The sequence below is a fragment of the Crocodylus siamensis genome, chromosome 1 (genome assembly GCF_052110815.1).
Source record: "Crocodylus siamensis isolate JL-2025a chromosome 1, ASM5211081v1, whole genome shotgun sequence".
Lineage (NCBI taxonomy): Eukaryota > Metazoa > Chordata > Crocodylia > Crocodylidae > Crocodylus > Crocodylus siamensis.
In genome coordinates, this window is record NC_143395.1 from 387,728,688 (window position 1) to 387,752,431 (window position 23,744).

The 23,744-nt window shown below is 48.5% G+C and overlaps 1 protein-coding gene across 1 annotated transcript in view; it reads right to left on the reverse strand.

Annotated features, from left to right (window-relative positions):
• FDX1 (ferredoxin 1) overlaps positions 1-3,801 on the reverse strand; it is a 28,278-nt gene extending 24,477 nt beyond the window's left edge. Inside the window, exon 1 of the mRNA XM_090029404.1 lies at positions 3,484-3,801. Within this exon, the coding sequence (XP_089885530.1) occupies positions 3,484-3,626 (143 nt within the window). The 5' untranslated portion in view covers positions 3,627-3,801. The remainder of the gene's footprint in view (positions 1-3,483) is intronic.
• Positions 3,802-23,744: the final 19,943 nt, after the last annotated feature.

Below are 23,744 nucleotides of genomic sequence, written 5' to 3' on the forward strand. Positions count from 1 at the left end.
TATGAGCTTGTATGAATTATCAATGTGTAAAAGTGTTAACAAAATCAGGGCCTTGAATACTGTGGTTCCTGGCAAAGATTAAAGTGAAGACAGGTTTAATATAGCTAATCAATAAATATCAACTGGGAAGAAAAAATGATAGGGAAATAGGGGTTTGCCTGACATGTCTGAAAAGACCAGGACATAGAACAGGTGACTAAATACTTTTCATCTTGAAGGTCTACTGTCTTGCTGATACATTGGCAAAATAAATTTGGAGTCCATTTGAAAACATGAGTGGCGCTTGAAAGCAGAAGATGACCTATGGCTTGTCAGTGAGGCCCTAAGGGATCACAACCCCAGGGGGAGGGAGTCCAGGAACAGCGGTTGTTCCTCAGGGGAGTGATCCTCAATGCACAAACTAATTCTATTCCATCTCAAAGGAATGGCAGCAAGAGGGCACAGCAGCCCCCCTGGCTCTCCAGGGATCTAGCAGACCTCCTGAGGCTAAAAAGAAAGGCCTACAAAAGGATGGAGGATGGGATGCACCTCCAAAGAGGAAAATTCTTCACCGGTCCGGTTCTGCAGGGAGCAAACCAGGAAAGCCAAGGCTGCAACTGAACTCCAACTAGCTTCGAGCATCAAGGACAACAAAAAGTCCTTTTTCAGATATGTGGGGAGCCGGAGGAAAAGCAAGGGCAACGTTGGACCCCTGGTGAACCAGATGGAGCAACTGACAACTGACGCCCAGGAAAAAGCCAACCTATTAAATGGCTACTTTGCGTCGGTCTTTCATCAATCAGCCCATGGGACACCCATGCCCACTATGGGACCGGGAGGTCCGGGTGAGGGAGATCCCCTGCCCTCCATCAAAACTGACCTCATGAAGGAACACCTTGAGAGATTGGATACCTTCAAATCAGCCGGCCCTGACAATCTGCACCCCAGGGTACTCAAGGACCTGGTGAGCATTGTAGCCCAGCCCTGGCACGGATCTTTGAAGACTCCTGGCGCTCTGGTGTAGTGCCCGAAAACTGGAAGAAGGCCAATGTAGTGCCTTTCTTCAAGAAAGGGAGGAAAGTGGATCCGGCTAACTATAGGCCTATCAGCCTGACTTCTATCCCGGGGAAGATCTTAGAAAAGTTTATTAAAGAGGTCATCCTTAATGGACTGGCCGACACCAACATCCTAAGGGATAGCCAGCACGGGTTTGTTGCGGGTAGGTCTTGCTTGACCAGTCTCATTTCCTTCTAAGACCAGGTGACTTATCACCTGGACAAGGGAGAAGAGATTGATGCGATATACCTTGACTTAAAAAACCCCCCTTCTATCTGGTATCTCATGATCACCTCTTGGCAAAACTGGCCAATTGTGGCCTTGGGTCCACCACAGTCTGCTGGCTGGGAAATTGGCTCCATGGTCAGACCCAGAGGGTAGTAACTGACAATTCGTCATGGTGTCTTGTGACCAGTGGGGTCCCCCATGGCTCTGTCCTTGGACCCATATTGTTCAACATCTTCATTAATGATGTAGACACCGGAGTCAGGAGCGGACTGGCCAAGTTTGCCGATGACACCAAACTCTGGGGCAAAGCATCCACGCCAGAAGACAGGCGGGTGATCCAGGCTGACCCGGACTGGCTCAGCAAATGGGCAGATGAGAACGTGATGGTGTTTAACACTGAAAAATGCAAGGTTCTCCACCTTGGGAGGAAAAACCTGAAGCATCCTTATAGGCTCAGCAGTGCTATGCTGGCTAGCACTATGGAGGAAAGAGATTTGGAGGTCATCATTGACCACAAGATGAACATGAGCCTGCAATGTGACGCTGCAGCTAGTAAAGCAACCAAAACGCTGGCTTGCATCCATAGATGCTTCTCAAGCAAATCCCAGGACGTCATTCTCCCCTTGTACTCGGCCTTGGTGAGGCCGCAGCTGGAGTACTGCGTCCAGTTTTGGGCTCCACAATTCAAAAAGGATGTGGAGAAGCTTGAGAGAGCCTAGAGGAGAGCCACGCGCATGATCAGAGGTCAGGAAAACAGACCTTATGACGAGAGGCTGAGAGCTATGGGACTCTTTAGCCTGGAAAAGCACAGGCTCACGGGTGATCTGATAGGCATCTACAAGTTTATCAGAGGTGACCACCAGCATCTGTGGGAACATTTGTTAGTGCCCCAAGGGAAGATGAGGTCAAACGGTTACGAACTACTACAAAACCGCTTCAAACTGGACACAAGGAAGAATTTCTTTACTGTCTGAGCCCCCAAGGTCTGGAACAGTCTGCCATCGGAGGTGGTTCAAGCATCTACACTGATCACCTTCAAGAGTAAATTGGCTGCTTATCTTGCTGGGATCCTATGACCACAGCACACTTCCTGCCCTTTGGGGGGGGGGGGGGGGGCTGGGCTCAGTGATCTTCCAAGGTCCTTTCCAGCCGTAACGTCTATGAAATCTGTGAAACCTAGTGATGCCAGCATCTGGTATTAGGCTGTGTACGATGTTTTTCCTGACCAAATAAGAATTTTCCAGATTCTTAAAAGCCTTCTTTCTTCCCGGGGCGGATCCAGGATTTGGTAGAGAGGTGTGAGAGTAGCCTAGCCGCACACTGCTGCAGGGACGGCTGCACCCCTGCTCCCAGCCACTTCTCCCCCTCCCACCAATGTGGACAGGACGGACTAACACGGACTAATTTTAAAGTCCCCAAAACAGGTAAAAATACACCCCCTTCCCCTCTGGGCCCTGCCACACATTGAAACTAAAGCTAGATAGAAACCAGTTCTAGAGTCACTACACGTTTTCAAGCACCAGCTTAGTAGCTGGCTGGCTCTTTTTATAGCTGGCCAGATATTTTTACGGTGCGAGAATGACATTGCACGTGTGGCCCGTCTAAATGTATTGCACAACTGGCCAGCGAGTGGTGTAATATCTGTAAGGTATTGGCGGGGCCTTAATGACATGTCCCCTCCTCTCCCAGAGCTGTCCCTGCAGTGTCAAACGGGGATGGGGGGATATCCACACCACTCCCAGTCCCCTGGGAGCAGGCAGGGGGGAGGAGAAATTTCCCCCCCCATCACCACTACCACTGTCCCGGTTCCCAGGTGAGCCCAGGGCCAGCAGGTCTAGCTGGGGCACAGGAGGGGACACATCTCTAGCAGGGAGGAGCAGTGGGGGCTCAGGGTCTCTTCTGCTTTGGGGGCTTTGTTTAAAGCATTCTTGTTTGAAGGTCAGAAGCAGGCCAACAGCAGCTGGAGCACCCGCCCACCCCTGCCTTCTTCCTTGGGAGGCCACAGCCCCTGGCTCTGCCTCCACCCCCAACTGCCACACACGAGCCAAGATGCTGATTGGGTGCTGAACAGACCCCGAAAACACGCTGCGCTCGCTCTGAGCCAATGACGCGTCGTTACACAAGGCGGAAGGTTGCTGACGCGCAGCGGCGCTGAGAGCGGCCCCCGGGTTGGTTGGTGGCAGCCCCAGGCCGGCGAGAGGCCGCGGTGCCGGCTCTTACCTGCGCCAGGCCCGGGCGGACGCTCCGAAGCGCCGGGCAGGCCCCAGGACGGCGGCGCGGCCCCTGGCGGCCCCCGGCGGAGCGCAGAGCAAGCGGCGGGAGGCGAGCGTGGCAACGGCCCCCAGGAGGCCCGCGGCAGCCATGGCGGACGCACCGCCTCCCGCCCGGCCAAAGTCTGGCTGCGCGCGCTGCGATTATTCTTGGGGCGGGGCCCGGGTACGCAAAGCGCGTAGGGGCGGGGCCTGGGCTGGCTCTGCCCCGCCTGCTCCTCGCTGATCCGTGCAGGGGTAGGATCCGGACGCTTGTGTGAGGACAGACGTGACGCCTTTTGCCCGATTTGGCTGTGACCAACGCAGGCAGCTTCAAAATTGTCTGATGAGATGGAAATCTGACCCCTGGTTGCACGAGCTGCGGGATGCAGATGTTTCCAAACGTAGCGTGTTTTGCGAGGGGGTCCCCGCCTGTTGCTGTTTTCACAATGGGAGGGGGGAGGGAGCAGAGGGAGTTCAATCTGGGACGGGTTTCAGTCGGGGGGGAGGAAGGGAGTGTATTGGAGCTCCCCTGAGGTAGGGGAGCTGCAGCGTACCCACCCCACTCTTCAGTACGGGCTGGGGAGCCCCAAGAACCAGCTGTAGCCCCTCTCCTTGCTCTGAAAATGGGGAGCTGGTAGAGCCCTGGCTGCTGCTATGGGAAGCTGGCTGCAAAAGTGAACCTCCGTTTGCTCCTGGGGCATAACTCAAAACACTTGCAAAAATCATTCTGAGTTACAGTTGGGAGTCGTGCTTAAGTCTGCACCCTTTAACCAGAGAATATCGTGTCATTTTATATGCAATGATGCACCTCACCATTTGCACCCCCTTTTCAAAAGTACAGATCTGCCCGTGGCTACAGAAGCTCATTAGGTTCAGCTAGAGTCAGTTCCTGAAATAGTTGCACTGTAGGAGCTTGGCTCTAGGATTTGGGCTGAGCTACTTGAAAGAGGAGAGTGTCTGTAATTAACACAAGTTATGCCATGAATGTTCCCTGGACACTTACATATATACTGTTTCTTTCTCTTCCAGGGGGAAGCTAATCTGCAAAGACCAGGATATATGCTACCCAGAATGTTAAGACTTCAGATAAAGCACTCAAAAATCAGGCACTGAAACACCTAACAGTGTGTATGTAACTTGGCTTCACTCTGTTCTGATATTTGCAGATTTTGTATATGCATTATTGTCCAGGCAGGAGTGACATGACAACTCACAGTTATTTCTACAGGTCACCAGTGTTCTTCAGTGATCAGGCTGGACAGAGATGAGTGAATAAGAAAATACAGCATTTATTCTAAAATGAGTTATTTAAGCAGGCGTAAAGAAAAATTGGAAGCATTCAAAAAATATCCTTTATTTTAAAAAGGAGAAAAAAATATTTTAAAAAGGAAAACAGGGAGAGAAGGGGCTGGGGCAGAGAGGCGGCAGATGTTTGCAGCTGGCCCAGGGCTGGCTGCAGCTGGGAGGCTAGAAAAAACTGCTACCCTTCCACCCCAGCCCCGGCTGTCTCCTGGCCTCGGGCTCCAGGAAGGCAGCAGGTGCAGGCATTGCACCTGTTGGGGCTGGGGGCAGGGAGGCAGCAGCTGTTTGTAGCCTCTGGACTACAGCTAACCTCAGCTCTGGGTAGCTGCTGATAGCCACGGACCCCAGGCTGCTCCCAGAAGGTCTTGCCCAGCTGGCAGCAGCTACCCAGAGCTGGAGCTGGCTGCAGCTGGGAGGCTGTAAACAGCTGTTGCCTGCCCAGCCCCAACATGTGCCAAGGACAATGGCCTCACCTGCCATGCTTGGTGCGTGTGCTAGGGGTTGCTGACCCCTGGTATAGGTTCACACCTGCACATGTTTGGCAGTATATGACAAATCTGTGGCTATAAATAGATTTCCTAGATTGTTAATCCAGTAGAGACAATTAAATCACTTAGTCTGACTTTTATAGCAAAGAGCTTTGGAATTAATTAGTGATTCATAACAGGACTGAAATAGACCTTTTGAGTCCAGCTGTCAACTCAGTCCTCTTATAAATTTGTTGATAACTCCATCTTGAAACCAATACAGACAGCTGTTTTTTGCTCAGAAGGTTAGGCGCTTTCTAATTTACAATCTAAATTGATTTATGGCTAGTTAATACCTCTTTGTTCTTGTGTCAGCATTGTTCGTTAGCTTAAGAACTTCTTTAGCTTCTCTGCCCATACCTAGCATTTATCCCCCTGATGATTTTGTAGAGCATTCCTTGGATTTAAACCATTCTGTACATACGTTCCAGTTTAATTCTTTAGTAAATGTGTGACCAGGGTCATATATGGTATTCTAGCTGAGGTCTCGCTACGGCGTTTTAGAATTGGATAATTACTTCCTTATCATTATTAGAAATGCTTCACCTTATGCAGTCTGTAATTGTACTTGGCATTTTCATGTCCCCATCATCTTGGTGCCTCATCGTTGTCCAGTGATCAAATAATACATACATCCAGGTAAATGTCCTTTGCCACTTCTGATTAGCTCCCAATTAATGGAATAAATTCTCAATCCATTTATGTATAATCTTGAATTTTGAATTATTTTGCCTCATTCCATGTCTCTTACCCCCATTCTCAAGATCATCTGGGCATGTCTACATGTGTGCATTTAATGTGCATGAGCCCAATTTAAGATACATTAAAGGCACATCTACATGCACCTTAAAATGGCAATTTTAGGCTAATCCTGCCTAAATTTGATACATGCATTAAGCAAGTATCAAATTTAGGTGTGATTAGTTAAAGGACATTAATGCACAAGTAGACACGTTAATGCGCGTTAACGCAAGGACTTTAGTGTTGGATCTGTTCGGCCCCTAGAGGGCCAGCCAGAGCCAAGCCCCAGTCTTGGAGCACAGCACAGGGAGCCTGAAGGAGCCAGTGCGGTCTGTAGAAGTTCACCAGGCCCCGTGTGCCCCTCTGGGCAGGACCCAGGCAGCCTTTGTCTGTCCTACCCTTAGCCAGAGCTGCTTCTTGGCTACAGCTGAGTGTTGCAAAGGGCTGCAGTCTGTTGCATCCCTTGCCCAGCCCTGAGATTCCCCCCAGAGCTGCTGGCCTTGCTGTCTATGGCTCTCTGCTGCTCCTCACCCCCAGCTCTGTCTCTGCAGGCACTGTAGTGAAGCATCTCTGTAATGTGGGTCACAGTCCCTGCCCTGGGTGCTGCTGGCAGCCATTCAGAGCCAGCATCACAGGGACAGCTAGCTGCGCAGGGGCCCAGAGAGCCCCATCAAGCCCCAGCTCCACTTGTGTGTCCATGCTCATGCTGAGCACTGGGGTCCCCAACTGGACCTGGGAGGAGGTGCATGACCTCTGGGGTGGGGCAGACATCCAGAGGAAGTTTGTGCAGGGGGGCTGCTCAAATGCCCACATTTATGCGGCCAAATCCAGCAGGATGCATGCATGAAGCAACTCCTGGACAACAATGCAGTACCGCATGAAGGCCAAGATCTTGCGGGCACAGTGGGTAGTGTCATAGTGCTTAGGGTCAGAAGGGACCTAAACAGTTCGTCTGGTCCAAGTCCCTGCCCTGGGCAGGAATGAGTGCTGGGGTCATAACACCCCAGGCAAATATATATCCAGCCTCCTCTTGAAGACCCCCAAGGTAGGAGAGAGCACCACCTCCCTTGGTAGCCCATTCCAGAACCTGGCAGCCCTAACCATGAAGTAATGCCTTCTGATATCCAGCCTGAACCTTCTCTCTAACAATTTGTGGCTGTTATTCCTAGTAACTCCTGGTGGTGCCTGGGGGAACAGATTCTCACCCAGTTTCCGCTGGCCCCCCTGGTGAGTTTATAAATAGCCACCAGATCCCCTCTCAGCCTTATCTTGTGGCAGCTGAATAGATTCAGGCCCTTTAGCTTCTCTTCATAGGGCCTGACCCGCTGCCCCTTGACCATGCGAGTGACCCTCCTATGGACCCTCTTAATGCTAGCCACATCTCTCTTGAAGTGCGGCACCCAGAACTGGATGCAGTATTCCAACTGCAGCCTGACCAGTGTTACATAGAGGGGAAGGATCACCTCCCTGGACCTGCTTGTGATGCATCTGTAGCTGCACGATAAGGTGCAGTTAGCCTTACTGACTGCTTCCTCAGATTGGTGGTTCATGTTTATCCTGGAGGCAGCAATGACTTCAAGATCCCTTTCTGCCTCTGTGTTGACAAGAAGGGTGTTCCCAGCCTATAGATGTGTTGCTGGTTCCTTCTCCCTACATGCAGTACCCTGCACTTGTCTTCATTGAATTCCATCCTATTCTCATCAGCCCACCTCTGTACCCTATCTAGATCTAGTTGGATTCTGTCCCTCCCCTCCAGCGTGCCTACCCTGCCCCACATCTTAGTGTCGTCAGCAAATACAGACAGCGTGCATTCCACACCCACATCCAGATCGCTGATAAAGATGCTGAATAGTACAGGCCCCAAGACTGAGCCCTGGGGGACTCCGCTGCCCACATCCCTCCAGGTCGAAAACGACCCGTCCACCACCATTCTCTGGGTGCAACCATCTAGCCAATTTGCCACCCAACTGACCATGTAGGTATTGATCCCTCAGTCACTTTATTTTTCTGAGAGAATGTGGTGAGAAACAGTGTCAAAGACCTTCTTAAAGTCTGGGAGGATGACATCTACCGTGACCAAGTTCAATCATCAGTCCAGTCATTCCCAAGAGACCATGCCTTTAATGTCAGAGCTGACCCATATTTTGGCCCCCAGAGACAGGCCACACCCCTATGAGTACCACCAGCAGGGGTGGCCTTCCCTTGCCTGCACCCTGCCCTAATGCCTCTGGTGATGCATCCTTGGAGGAGGGAACCTCAGGTTGTCAGTGCTTCGCCCCCACCACCTCCCTGGCTACTGTATCCTCTGGCAGCTCAGGGAGCCCCGCCCAGCGGCTGCCTCATTCTCAGCCCAGCCCCACACCCCACCATGAGGAGCAACTGGCCATGTCACTGTCAGCCACTAGTTCCTCTCCAAGGGGTGGAGGCCCTGGTCAAGTGCCAGCTTGTTGCACACAGCAAGTCATGGACATCAGGCGCAGCTGGATGCTGTTGCTGATGGGGACCCCCACAACAAGCGACCGGCCTCTCCATCCCCACAGGAAGGCAGAACACAATTCAAGATTTTATTGAGCAGACTGTGTCCCTGCAGCCAGGAAGGCATAGGCCTCTCACATGCTGAGGAAGGCATTGATGCTGGCAGTGATGTTGTAAGCAGTGGGGGGCAGGGACATATACTACTGCCACAGGTAGCCCTCCTGGTGGTGGCAGAAGTTGTAGGGCAGCCCAGGATTGCCCCCTGTATCATTGTAGCTCAGGGTCCTGAACCAGGAGTATAGGTGTGCCTGGGGCACCAGCAGGATCAGGGTTTAGTGGTTTGGGCAGCTGTCCACCTGCATAAACAACTCATGCACCACCTGGGATACATGTAGCAGGGGCATGCTTGGGCACAGCAGTGGTGCTGGGGGAGGTGGCCCCCAGCGGGGAGGGTGGGGACATGGCCAGCCCCTCATCCCAGTTTTCCAAGAGCCCTGAGCCCAGGCATCGTGGGCTGGGCGGCAGTGTGGCAGAGCAGCTGGCCTGCAGGGAAATGAGGGGGAGTGGTGCCTGGCCTGACCCACCTACCAGTCTCAGCGAAAAAAGTGGGGCCAGGGGTCTGGCTGCTGGCTGCCTGGGCCCAGCCCTGCCTGAACAACTTACTGTAGTCCCTGGGCATCTGTGCATGGCCGACCTCCAACCAGGGGCCAGGCAGCAGAGGACCCCAGTTGCAGAGCATCTTATCTCTGCAACATTGGAAACTTGCACAAAGGACTTCTGTCTCTTGCTTCTGTAGGGTCAACATCTGGATGTGGGTGAAAGGCTGCAGGGCCTTGCAGGAGTGCTGCATCAGGTTTGCTGCCACCCACTGCTGGAGCTGCCTGGATGTCCTGGCTGTGCCAGCAGCACACCAGGAACTGGACTGTCCTGCTCCAGTGGCTGGTGGCAGTGGTGGATAACTGGGCAGTGTGGGAGCAGGCATGGGAGGTGCAGGAAGCTGGCCTGGTGAAAGGAAGATGTCACTCGGGAAACCACTTGGGAGGAGGTACAGGACTGGGTGCAGTGGGAACTCTCGGCTCAGTTGGAGGCCCTGGAGTAGCACCATGTGGAGCTGCTCCAGCAGCTGCAACTGGCCAACCAGGGCCAGTCAGTGGAAGCCATGTCCAGGCCTCCCAAACCTGACCCCCAGCCCTGGCCCCATAAGGCCCCATGGTCCTTGGAAGGGGCCTCCACTGCCTCCCACCCACAAGAGCCCATGGCATTCACCGTAGCCCCTGGAGCTTGTGGGGGAATTGTGCCCAGCCAAGGTGTTGGCTGCCTGCCACTGGGCTCTGCACCCTGGGTACCCCAATGCACAGCCACCCACTCCGGGACTCAGAGAAAGAATGAGACTCTTGTACACAGTTTTCAGTTTGGGAGGAGGGTTTTTATTGTTGGTGGGTGGGAAAGGTGGTGGAAAGGCTCTGTGTGCTGGGGATGGAGGGGGAAGGGGGCTCCATTGGTTGAGGGGGGAAGTGGAAGGGATGGGGGTGTGGGTTGTGAGGGTAATAAAGGTTTTCATAGCAAATGTGCATGTCCTGAAGCAGTACTGGTGGGTGGGCAGCAGGTCGGGGATATGTGGATGGCGGGGCAGATGGGTGTTGTTGAGGACATCTGGGCACACCTCCATGTCCTGGTGCTCCTGGTGGGGGCCCTGGAAGGCCTTGTACCAGTCATCCAGCAGGCAGTTGGAAAAGGTGGGGAATTCGGGTGGCGCAAGATAGCCGAGCACCAGTTGTTCACAATGGTGGTGGGTGAGGACAGCGACAGCAGCCCTTGGGTGGAGGATCCTGTTCCTGGGTGCCAGGGCCAAGAGCTGGGACTGGGAAGTACAGCTGTGGTAGGAACGAGGTAAGCATGTGCTGCCTATGTCTCTATTACACTGCTGCTGTAATACGGAAGTGTCAGCCCAAAGGTCACCGTGTGGAGGGTGTGCTTTCAAAATGGCTGCCAAGTGCTGGCAGCCATGTGTCCAGAGGCTGGAGCTCCCCCAGCGGCCACAGGGGCACATGGCAGGGTTAGAGCAACTTGGGACCAAAGTTAGTCCCAAGTTGCAGCACGTGTAGGCACCTGCCAAAAGATACTTCCTGCACATTAAATCTAAGTGTGCTTAAATTCACATGTAGATGTGTTCAGTGTTTAATTATACAGTTCTCATCTGTACTGGTAATGCCTCTCAATTACGTGGAACCACAAATTTCACTACCATGTTTCTACTTATTGTGATTCTACTATGATTCCATCTACTTATGAAAATATTAAATAAGTTGGTCCAATCACTGACAAACTTTACTAGTTACTTTCCTCCACACATATCAAAAATCCATTTTAATCTTCTATCAGACAATTCCTTACAATCACAGATTTTGTACTAATTCTCATCGTCTCTGGTTTAATTCATAATTTCTCATGGAATGCTGAACAGAATGCTTTACTGAAGTCAGATAGGTTAGATCGGCGGGGGTGAGGGGGGAGCTTTTTTGGTAGATGTGCCACAAATTAGCTCTGCTACAATCCTCTTACCCTTTTTCACATACAACTCCAATCCTCTTACCCTTCCTGATCTGCTGCTCTCCTTTCTGCTTCCTGCAGAAAAAACCTACCTAATCTGATGGTTTCTGCTTCTTTCCTGGCATTCCCTACCACATTTGCTGCTCTGCTTTCTGCCCCATCTACCACTATGTTGCTTGCCCCACTCAACCAATCTGCCAGGTGCCATGCATAGAGGCTGCCTGTGCCACTTGTGGCACACATGCTGTGGGTTGGTCCCTCTGTTGGTTAGATCTACCAAGCTTTCTTTGTCTTAAAAAACAGGTCTCTTATCACAGAAAGATATCTGATTAACCAAGCATGATCTACCTTTGTAAAGAAGGCAGAGTAGATATGCACCTTTGCAGACTAACTAAATAAGATGGGTGTTTGTGTAGCACGAGCTTTGGCAAACCCAAGCTTGTGTGATAGGATGAGCAGAAAGCAGAGTATAAGGAGGAAAGACAAATTATAATACAAAAAACAAAGGAGGGGGAGGGGAGAGCAAAAATACATACCTAACATCCCTCTGAGTATCACCTATATGTTGTTTTGTTGCTTTATCTACTCAGGTTGCAGGCACTTTGTGATAGAGAAAATGCTGACCCTATGCATTTGTCCAGTTCCTAGGATATTTTGGAAACTACTGCAATATATATATATTTCATACTTATTTCACTCAATGTTAAGTCATTTGCAAGTTCGTATTTGTAGGATGCCAGCAGGCCACTAGATGGCAAGCTATTTAAATAGAGCATTGCTAATTTATTTGAACAGTTACATAACGTTACCTTTAGCAATGATTCATTACGTGATTATCATTACGTGATTAGAGGCAAGTTATTTTACCAATCTGCACTTAAATTTTCCTGCCTGCAGAATGCAGCACTCCTGAAGTCTGCAGCTGACAACTGTATGCAAGTGTTAAATATTATGTTCAGGTAGGAAGCTTTATGACCACATAAGTAACTGACTCTTGCTGAGAGTTGTTTTTGTAAGTCAGGACAGCACTTTTGGAATTTTATTTTTTTCCTATCAGATATATTCACTGAACCTCTATGTATCTGCAGGTTTGATCCCATTTAAAACAATTAACCACCCTAAAACAAAGTATATACTCTGTAGTAATATTTCAACCCCCTAGACTCCTGTTTACAATCCTGTTACTGATATGTTATTAGTGTAGAATATTTTCAGGCTGTATTTCTAATAACATGAAAGTCGAAATATTGCCCCTTTTTTCTGTGAACATTTCTGTAAAAACAAGTTTAATTACAAACAGCAAAAGAGAAAAAAGCAATGCTAGTAAATGTAAAAAGCAATTGTAACATTTCAAGACAAAGGATACAGTCTATAACTCATACAAAACAAGAAAGTACTCATAGGATTTTAATAAGAATTTTTTCAAGTGTTGGTTTTTTATTCCAGTTCTTAATTTAGGTGACAATTTAGATGCAGTCTATAAATCTACATTTAGTAAGTTCCACAAAATTATTATAACTCTGTCTTGAAATCAGTTAAAGCACATTGTGTATTTGATATTGGAGTATAAAAGTAAGCATGTATGGTACCCATAATTCCCTTCAGTTACTTCAGAAGACATCTTTGATTTTTGCTTCTGGTCACCAGAGCCCTGGGATAAATGTATAGGCACACTATTCCAGATCTAGCCATATTTTTAATGATATATGGAGCCACAGAATAAGTAAATGGCTGTGGTTAGTCTCCTCTTTGTGTTTGTTTTGTATTGTGGGAACTTGTGTTTTTGAGCTATAACATCCTTGGTGCAGAATCTTGAGTTAAATTGCTTCCTCCCATGGAAATATCAAAGGGAGGGGCTATGGAAAAAGAAAAGCTCCTTGTTAGTGGTTACTCCCCATATCAATCTATGTAGGAGTGGAACGATCTTCCTCTGGAGAACCCATCCCCAGGTCAGACTCCGGACTGCTAGAGTCCCCTTCTTCCTGGCAGGACCCTTTCCAAGCACTCCTTCAGCTGAAGCTCCTGTTGGACTCATTTACAGGAGGTTTATTCAGTACAAACAGATGTCCACAGGAAAACCTGAAGGTTTAGGGGTATGTAATATGTCTTGGTAATTTTCATGGGTTGGGGGCATGATGTTCTAGCAGAATCTGCAGGTGACTCCTTTTCTAAGGTCAACAATTTCCCTTCTCCCTAGCTCCTCCTAATTCCAAGATCTTTTAACTTGCCGAGCTGTCTCTCCCACCAGCTATTGGCAGTTCTGGAATGCATGTAAGAACCTAATGTAACAATCAAACATCATCTGCAGGCAATAATACTTATTGATGGGCTATTATAAATCTCAGTTGCTAAGCAGCTCATGGTGATTCAGACTGAACTGGAATCTTCTAGGGATTTTACAGGCCCTACACAGTTTGTTCTGTTTTAACAAATGGATTTTGAAAGGCATCATCCTCTGGGTTAGTGGGATTTGTAGATTTTTGGCCTGGCTTCCAGGATAGATATAGTTTGCAGTATAGTTATAGGAGGCATTGCAGAAAGTATTTTTTCTCTGCAGCTGGTTTGTTTGTTGATTTTACTGTTGTACCCTGCAACACCAAATTCAAAATTAATGGATTCAGGGAAGTCTGTCTGGACTTTTGCCCTTTTGGAAAGAGTGGACTTCTGGGACTTGGCCAGTGGGTTAAACTATCCAATCAAAGAGAAGAAAATGGAGGAGGTGGCATTATCTGATGAAAGCTAGGTAAGTCATTACTGTGTTAATAACTCTTTGATTCAAAGCCAATGTTCTGTCCTCGTATGAGACTGCCAAACATTTAAGAGACTCTTGCTATCTGAATAGAACATCTTAAATTTAGTTGGCTTAAAATCTTGATAACTTTCTTTCAAAAAAAGTATTTTCTTAGTGTTTACATTTTTTTGAATATCTAAATTTTTTTTAGATTTCTGTTATGCATAATCTTTCATAGCAATAACCATTTCTTGTGCAATTAGAACTGTAACAATGTGACTTAAAAGGGAACTTTCAAAGCCAAATATATCATTGTGGAGTTAGAACTAGCACCTTAGGGTCAGTTTCACCTAGTGTAAACAAAGATTTGACGTGCTGTACTGCTAAGGCTAGTCAGTGGAAAGCTGGGATTGGAGGATCCATAACCACTATGTCCACATTAGACTCTCAGTGCGTGTCACCACAAGTGGGAACTAGGGAGAAATAGCATATTTATGCCGCTGCTACTTGTCTCCGAGGAACACTTTTACAGGGCATGCAGCAAGTTGCCTGAGGTGGGGTAGGGGTGGCTGGGGCCAGCACCCTCACCTGGGGTCCTCCCAGGGCTGTAGCAGCAGTGATCAGGCCTGCAGAGCCTGGTTGACAACCAGAGTGTGGCTTTGGCTGGCTAGGCTCTGGTTTTGGGTGGCACGTGCTGCTGCTACATGCGCTGCCCTGGTTTTTTCTGGCATGGTTGTTTTTGACATTGGGAGATCCTGGTGTCAAAAAACCGCACCATGCTGCAAATTAGCAGAATAGCAAATGCGAACATGTGCAATTAGTGTAGTTTGTGGCACCACAGATAGGTTTGTAGCACCTCAAGCTGCATATGTACTTGTCTGACATGCCCCCAGAGGCTAAGATTATTGTTTGTTTGTTTTAAATGCATGTACAAAAGCCCAACTACATCCCACCTGCTAAGGTAGGAACTAGGGCTGCCTATACAAGTGCTTGAAGGTTGGAGTGGGGAGGGGGCATTTTAATTAGAGTGGTTCCCGGGCAGCTGCTCTAATTAAAATGCTGCAGCGTCACATGTACTAAGCCTCTGCACATTTAAAAAATGGCCACAGGACACTTTATCTAAACCTCGTTTGATGAAGTTTAGATAATCATAGAATCAATGAGTCAGAAGGGACCTAGACAGAGCATTGAGTCCGACCCCCTGTAATGTTCTAATCATAATGCAGCGCAGACTTGATCCAGCTGTACAGGAACGGGGCCTAATCTTTTCAAGCATGACAAGGCCAGCCCAGGCCAATCCAGCTGCATTGGATTTGGAAATTTGGCAGTGGGGGAAGCAATAGCAATGTTAATTGCCACTGCTTCCGCACCACCAAATTTCCAGACCTATGTGGAGACCAGTGGACAGAGGGTTGAGAATTCTAATGTAGCGTACAAAGCCTTGCATGCTATTCTATACTCAGCTTTGAAGAGTAGATCTGTGTATATTCCTAGTCAGCAGCAACTTTAAAACATCTTGTGCTAAAATCTTCCCTATATCTAATTGAGCTGATTCTCATTAAAAGAATACTTAAGTACTGCACATTAATTCCTGTCCTTTCCAGGTAAGAGATTTTTATTTCCACCAGGGGGCACAGCCAGCCTAGGGAGAGGTGCCCTGCTGCTTGCAACAGGAAAGTTAATTCCATATTTCAGAGGTAGTATGCAGAATCAAAAGATATCAGGAATACAAAATGAGTCATGTAACCAATAAATAATAGAACTTTGTGTATGCAGTAAAGCTTACATTAAGCAGAAATGTTACTGAAGGAGATGAATTAATGACAATGTATTACTGAGGCCAGAAGCTATTATTTGCTAAAGAGAGAACTATTTCTTAGTTTTAGCAAATGCTACGGCTGGGCAATGCTACTTAGTGCTTAAATCTGTAACTGTGATATTTCTCAACATACACATGTAAAAATTAATTTGACAATCCATTCAAAGCAAAATACATCCATTACTTCCTCAATATGGATATTCTAATACTTTAAAGAGATGACATAACCAATTGTAGGATCAGCACTAAGGACGCAGTCACTTAGGAGACTTTACATTTTAGAGGTCAGTTATGCAACATCTCCAGAAATGTAACTGGAATAGGAGGCAGCTCATTGTGGCTAGGGACAGACATTCAAAAAGCCTGAGCCTGAATTGATTCAATCTTTGCAGGTTAGTCTAACCTGGCTAGGCTAAGTCAGTTTTGTAACCAGACAGACATCCCAGAAATGCAGGCACATGCCTGCAGTGGCTCCAACAAGAAGCCCAAGGGGCACTAGAGCAGCCCTCCTTTCTCCAGGGCTGAGCTGCGGGGGGGCGTGGCCAGGCCTCTGATTAGGGAGGACCCCTCCCTCTGGTAACAGAGCATTTATCAGATCTGTTATCAGCATGTAACACCCCATCAGAAAACAAAGCTTGCTTATTTCAAGCTCTTCTTAAACAGCTTTTTTCCAAAGGAAGGAATGCAGGGACATTACCACCTGAGCTGTTGATTACCTCCAAAAATCCCTAAGCAGACACTGTCCCGTCTGCCTTACACAGGATTAGCTAGCGTACGGCAAGTGGGAGAGAGAAGGAAAGGATCTCTGCTTAAGCAGTGGGGGGGGTGGGAGGGGGGAGCCAGCAAACCCTGCTGTGCCTGCACATCTCTATGGGAGCTGCAGCCAGGGAGCCATCCCTGCTGTGGAAGGGAGAGCAGAGAGCCCCACCTAGCCCAGAGAGCATGCTGGGGGTGTTTGGTTTAGCTTAAACCAGCAAAGGATCTGGGACAGACATTGCATAAACCAGTTTGACCCAAATCAGTTAAGTCTGATACTATGTTCAACCAAGTTTATCTCAAACTGGTTTCAGCCATTTTCAAACTGGTTTATGTGCCCTGAACATCTGTTCTGTTACAGGTTTCTGATCACTTAAACTGATGTATGTGTATTGGCTGTTCCTAGCCTGTGTGTTCCTTCCCTTCAACCTCTTCCTATCATGAAAACTATACATGTACATTTAAATTGTAATACTTGTTGAACTACCAACTCTTGCAACATTTTGCAACTCTTGTCTTTTAAAACATGAGAACCTAACTTAAACAATTTGCAGTTTCTGGCTGCAGCGAAGTTTGATTATGTGAACCTAAAAGCTCAAATCAGAAAGCAAGTAAAAAGAATCCCAAACTATTCTTAAAATAATTTCATGGGGGGTGATTTAAAGCTGTCCTTTGACTTTCTGGGACCCAACTCATTTGCTTTTGGCAATACTGTAAACACCTAGTTTTGGCTTTACCCAGATTTCGTCTGTTTTTGACAAGAGTAGGAGCAGCTGAGATATAATGTAAGCCCTTCACTATGAAGTAAAGTGAAGAACCCTTCCAAGCAGGAATCACCATAGAAATGTGATTCTTAGCCAAGGTGATGCAGCAACCTGAGGTCCCTTATGGTCTTTTTATTTGTATGTATATTTATGTCTTGTTTTAGATTTATATCCTACACTATCCTTTTAAAGATGCCATGAAATATTAGCACTGTAAACACCTACACATGATTCATTCACAGGATAAACACAGATTTAAAATAGGAATACATAATGTCAAAAACATTCTGACCTATTGGCTTTTCTGAGTTTTTGGTAACAGAAGAATTCCTCCATTATTTTTCCTTGGTTGGGGAAGGTTAAAAGCTGGCATTTTCCAAGGGATGTCTTGAGTCTAGTGTCTAAAAAGGTTGAGAACCACTGCCACAGCACACCCCCGGTGCATGTTCTGTGCATTAGGGGTTGTACATAAGATTCTTGAGTTTCTGTAATGCTTTTAATAAGTGGGCTGTTTGTGAATGTAGTATGTGAAAACTACTGTAGATGATCAACTTTGTTATGATTTGCTCTAGTTCAGCTGGCAGGAGTATAGTGTGAATCCATTACTGGAGACTCAGGCTAGGTTTACACTACAATTATTCATTAGCATACATTGGTCTGGTAAGGATATGAAAGAATCAGAAGGCCTGGCTAATGCAGATATGCTAGCTTAACTGTAACAGCAGAGGCTCTAGTCTAGACAGTAGATAAGTCCTCTGACTGATGATTTTCTTTTTGGCATCTGAACAGAACTTTTTCTATTTTTCTAACTCCTTAGCACTTAAATGTAGAGACATTTCTGTCATGGCCCCGGGCAGCTGCCCAGTTTGCCCATGCCTGTGTCTGGCCCTGATGTAGTCTGGATGAACCACAACAGTGATTTCTAGATTGGCATGTTACAAGTGGTAAATGGAGATGTAAAATCCACTATGTCCAAAATAACATTAAAAAAAATTTAAACTACTGCCTCTTATTACATATCTACAAAGTCCCGTCCCCCCTGAGAGTATGCTCACAAGTTACCCTCAGGCTGCCAGGAAACAATGCTGCAATTAGAATCAGATTATCAACTGGCATAAATCAGCACAGTCCCAAGGGAGTTGATGACTTATCACTTCAGGATCTGGTATTACAAATTACTTAGAAATCTTGTGATAGAGGTGATGTCTTTTATTAGACCAATTAGGTTTTTTGCAACCGTCTTTAATTGCAAATTGTCAGCCTCTCACACTCTTCCTCAGGCAGAGAAGAATGCAAAGATTGTAGAATTTCTCCCAGGTAGAAACAAAGCTTCACATTGTGCAGGTGAACTGAAGGTTGGTATAAGTTCTTGGTGAAAAAGTTCATTTTATGCAAATTAGGCTTGGATAAAAGTTGGAGCAGTCTATTTACCTCAAAAGTGCCTGATAGCAAGCAGGATGTTGAATTATGCTTCTTTTTGCTAAGCTGTTTCATATTGTACAGGAGGACTGGTGATGTAACAGTTCTCTTGTGTTAAGGCAGCTCTGTTGTGGTGCAGCTGCTCTGCAATTATGCAGATTTGGCTCAGACAAAAGGCCGGAGCAGGGGTGTTTGCACCCAGGTCTCAGGGTGTTGAATTTTGTTTCTTTTTTTGGTAAAATTATGAGGTTTTCATTTCAAAATGGCTAACTACGATATCTTACATGTTTCAGTCATAGAGGCTGTAGCCATGTTGGTCTAAAAGCAAAAGCAGTCAGAAATCCTGTGGCAGATGTAATATCATTTTACTTAGAAAAATAAGTGAAGGTTTGTACTCTGTGACACGTTGTTTTATGCCAACTTAACTGTATCAGACCAATTTAGTTAAAAACTAGTACAATTCTTATACCTGTGGAGAAGGCCAATAATTCCAGTGCTACAAATGTTTAAGTACATGAACAACTTTATTCCTAAAACTAGTCATTAAGATGTTCTTATAAAAAGACAGAAATGTACTCAATATTTCAGTAAGTAAAATGAAGTGGTGTATAGTACAACAGAAGTCCCATAAGACCAATCAGAAGAGTAACATTACTTGCATTCTTCAGTTTGCAGGATGGGATCCTAAAGTCAGTCTCAGCATTGTAAGAAATGGGGATTAATGGCTATGAATCCTGAGTTCTGTTAACAGCTCTTCTGGCACTCAGAGGAACTCTGAGAACCTAAGATAACTTCTTGGATAAGCTTTCAAATAATATAGACTATAGTTAATCTATGGTAAACACTGCTGTTGTGCTGCACGTGAGCTTTGTTTGCATAAAGACAGCCCTATCTTAATAGTTTTATATTTCTTATCCGTAAGATTTGTTATAATGACTTGACCTCAGCAGGTTGTCAGACATCTATGTACAACATATATAACTTTCAGTATGCAACTGTATGCGAGTAGGGAAACAGTATAAGTACCATTAAGTAGCTTGAATTTACTAGACCTGTGAAATACTTTGTAGGACTGGAAGTCCAGTTAACTCAACAGTATTTGTCAAAAAGTAATCTGCCTGAAACTAATTAGACTACGTGTGTGCCTTCAGGCTGATTTACTGAGCATATTATTATTTGTACTGCAATATTACCCAGCAGCCCCCATCACTAATAGCTTATTAGGTGCCATAAAAACATTTTTTTGTACCTGAGTGTAACAGAGAGCCAATATCTCCTGTTACTTTAAACATAGAGCAGCACTGGTGAGAGCCTCTGGCAGGGAAAGCTGTTCGTTATGAGCTGCCAGAGAACAGGTTCTTCAGCAGCTACCTGATGCAAGCACTTACCACAGAACTGGTTGTGCCACAGTAGCACTGTAGGCTAGAGCCGTGCATGGTCACAGAGACAAGATACGAACACAAAGAGACCAAAAGCAGTAAGTTACCGTGAGGCTCAGGCTGAGCTAGCAAACTGAATCAGGAAACACCAGCAGCAGGTCAGGGAGGCATCTGACCTACAAAGGGAAGGACAGAGGTATAAACATAGATGGGGTAGGCAATTATTTTGGCTGGAGGCCCACTTAATGAGGTTTGGTGAGGTTTCAAGGGTCACATGGGTAGCCCTGCTCCTTGACATTTGCCCTGGTCACTATCTTGGGACCGGAAGTCCCTCCCCTTGCCCCCTGGAAATACTCTTTGAGGGGAAGGGGGTTGCCATATACTAAAAGACAAACACCTACAATAACATTTTAATTTTATTACAAAAACTATTATTGTCATGTGTGGCAGGACGGCCCCTAGGGGTGCTGTGACCTCCCCTAGTGCCTTTGCCTACCGTGCCAAGTCTGGGTCTTTAACATATCCTCCGTCTCGCCCGCCAAGTCTTTGATCTCATTGGTTCAGTTAAGGAGGCTGCTTTCCTGCCCTTCTTGGCACGGGGCCGGTCTTACTGTACCGGGACTTTGGTTCTAGTCCCCTTTGCTGGTCCTCTCCCAGGGCCTACTCAATACATGCGCCCCCCTCCTGGGGCGGCTCTCTCACTGTGCCCCTTCTCGCCCAGCTCAGACTTCTCTATGGGCTTATGCCCCACTCAGGGCTTCGTAACTTCCAGGCAGCACCCCGCTCTGGCCTGCCTCCCCTATGTCCCGCGGCCACTCGTGTACCGGCCTGTTCCGCACTCCCCGTGGTCTCTACGCCTGCGCTCAGGCCTGTACCTGCGCCTCTCGTGCTCTCTGCCCGCACTGGGGCCTTTGCTTGTGCTCCTCGCGCTCTCTGCCCGCACTGGGGCCTTCTATGCCCGCACGCGGGCCTGTGATCGCGCCTCTCGCGCTCCGCTGCCCGCACGCGGGCCTGTGAACGCGCCTCTCGCGCTCCGCTGCCCGCACGCGGGCCTGCGCCCCACTGGGGCTCCTCCCAATTGGGACTTCCAATTGCGGCCTGTCCCGGTAGTGCCCACGCTGGGCTGGGGCCAGGACCCCCCACTGCTTAGACCCACCTTCCTGGGCCCACACCCTACTGGGCTTCCTCCTCTACTAGACTCTTTCCGAAGTCGCCCCAATGGGCTGGGGTCGGGACAACCCCACAACGCGGCACCCTCCGTGGTGCCAGGAACTCTCCCACCTTACTGGACAGCTCCTGCTGAGGCCTCCTCCACCCCTACAGCCTTGCCCGGTCCTCCGGTGTAATACTCACAACCCCACAAAACTAGAAGCCAGCCAGCTATAACGCATCATAAGCCCCCGAGCTCATAATGCTAACTCCACTCAAAGCTGGCTCTCTCTCGTACCTCCATCAGGGTTCTCTCTACCCCTGCATCACTGCAGCCGGTCAGAGCGGTCAGGCTGCAACCACTGACTCGGGCTGCTCAGCTCACCCACAGAGCCCCTGCCCCTGCCCCTGCCCCTGCCCCTGCCCCTGCCCCTGCCCCTGCCCCTGCCCCTGCCCCTGCCCCTGCCCCTGCCCCTGCCCCTGCCCCTGCCCCTGCCCCTGCCCCTGCCAGAGAGGGACTGTGTCTGGCCTCAGCCTTCCCTGCTTATGAAGGCCAAGCCCCCTGGCGGTCAGCTGATCTAATCAGCTCCCAACAACTAGCACCTGCTGCCTTAACTGGCAGCTAAGCCATTCCCTATCTTCAGTAGCAGGCAACTCAATAGCCCTGCTACATCATGATTTATGTTTGTGTAGTGTATAAAGAGGTGATAACTCAAATATAATAACTAAAAAAATAATTCTTAGTCTTGTGTATTGTGTTGGGGGTGGGGTGTGTATGTATGGTGGGGGTATGTGGGAGTGAATGGTGAGTTGGGGGTGTGGGGGGGCTATGTATGGTGGGGTGTGTATATATGTGGGGAGGCTGTTGAGGCAGGGTGTGGGTATGTGGCAATTGTGGGGTGTGAAGGAGGAGGGGTGTTGGGACACCCCATACTTTTCCCTATGCTATGCAGTCCCCCCCAGGCAGCAGCAGCAGCAGCAGCAGCAGGTGAAGGTGCTTAGCATGCTCATGGCCGGCATAGGCACTGGTGCCAGCACTGCACATTGCGGCAAAGACTGCAGTCCTGCCAGGCTGCCTCTATCGCTGGTACTTCCTGCCGCGCATGCGCAGCCCCCACACTCACACAGCACCTGTGGGACGCTCCATGCACTGGAGCCAGCTGCATGTACTGCTTCCTGCTGCACAGGTCCTGGGACTCCACAAGGAAGCAGGGGCCAGGAGTCCTCTTCACTTACAGTGGAGTCCCAGAACCTGCGCGGCAGGGGGTGGAGAAGGTGGCTGGCTCCAACATGTGGAGCTTCTCTCCAGTGCTGCATGAGCATGGAGGCTGCACATGCATGGTGGGGAGTGCCAGTGATAGAGGCAGTCTCAGTGAGGGTTGCAGCCCAGCCAGAGATGCAGTGGTGTCAAGAGCCACGCACCGCCAGGCACCAGTGCCTGTGTTGGGCACAAGTGCCCTGGGTGCCCCCACCTGCCAAGGCTACGCATAATAGATGGAGTTTACGGGCAGTTCCTACCCCACCCCCACACTCCCTCACCCTGCCCAGCCAAGCTTCATGCTTCTGTCACCCTCCTGGCTCCATGCTGCGGCCAGCCCCAGACCTACACTTTGGGCTTTTGTCCAGCTGCAGCTCCACCCCAAGTCCCAGCCCTGCCACTTCCCTACATGCTGCCTGGAGCGAGCCTTGACCCAGGGCACGCCATAGGATTAGGCCACAGGGGGAGTTTAAAGCCCAGAGAGAAGGGGGAAAGACTGAAGCCTAGCTTTGGCAAGAGTTGTGCAAGGGACATGGAGGCCTAGTGCCCAGGAAGGGCAGAGCCAGGGCAAAGGAGTCCTGTGCCCAAAAAGGACAGAGAGGCCCAGGGGGAACCAGGGTGCCCAGGAACCTAAGCAGGCTCAGCAATTGTATTGTCCAGGACGGGGCAAAGACAAAGCCAGATTAGGCAGTCAAAGGCTGGAACCCAGAAGCCAGTCAGGCACATTGGGCCTTGGTTAAGGGAACCAGTAAGAGAAAAGGGGCTAAGGTTGGGAAGGCTGAGACCCTACAAGGGTATAGAGGCCCAGGGTGGCCTGCTACTGGGTTGGGACCAAATGCTCACCAAAGTAAATAACTGGTAACACCTGTGAGTCATGAGCATGGCTGTAGGGGAGGTCAGACACCATGTTTATTTCTTAAGGCTAACAGGTGGCCTGGGAGAAACAGCTGGCATCTAGAGGAACTGGGACCCATAAGGCAGCCTCCTAGAACCCATTAAGCATCTTCCCTTCAACAATTACATCAAGACATAGCAGGTGAGCCAGAACAGGGGGGGCACCCTACAGCTGGAGCAAGGTAAAGGTTGTGTGGCTACCAAGGGGCATCACAGTCACCCTAGAGCCTGAATGTGGTCAGGCTGAAACTTAGATATACTTGAAGGTCAAGGATCTTAAATTGAGAGAGGAAAAAACATTAGCAATGTTTAAATCAGTTTTAAAAGCAATTGAAGGGCAGTTCACTTCAGCTCTTGAGAGAGGGTTGTTACCTCTTCAAAGGAAAAGAAATAGACTCCAAAATCCCAAGCAGAGAAGCAGTTCACTCTTCTTAAAACAGCATTCTTCTTAAAACAGTGGGAATC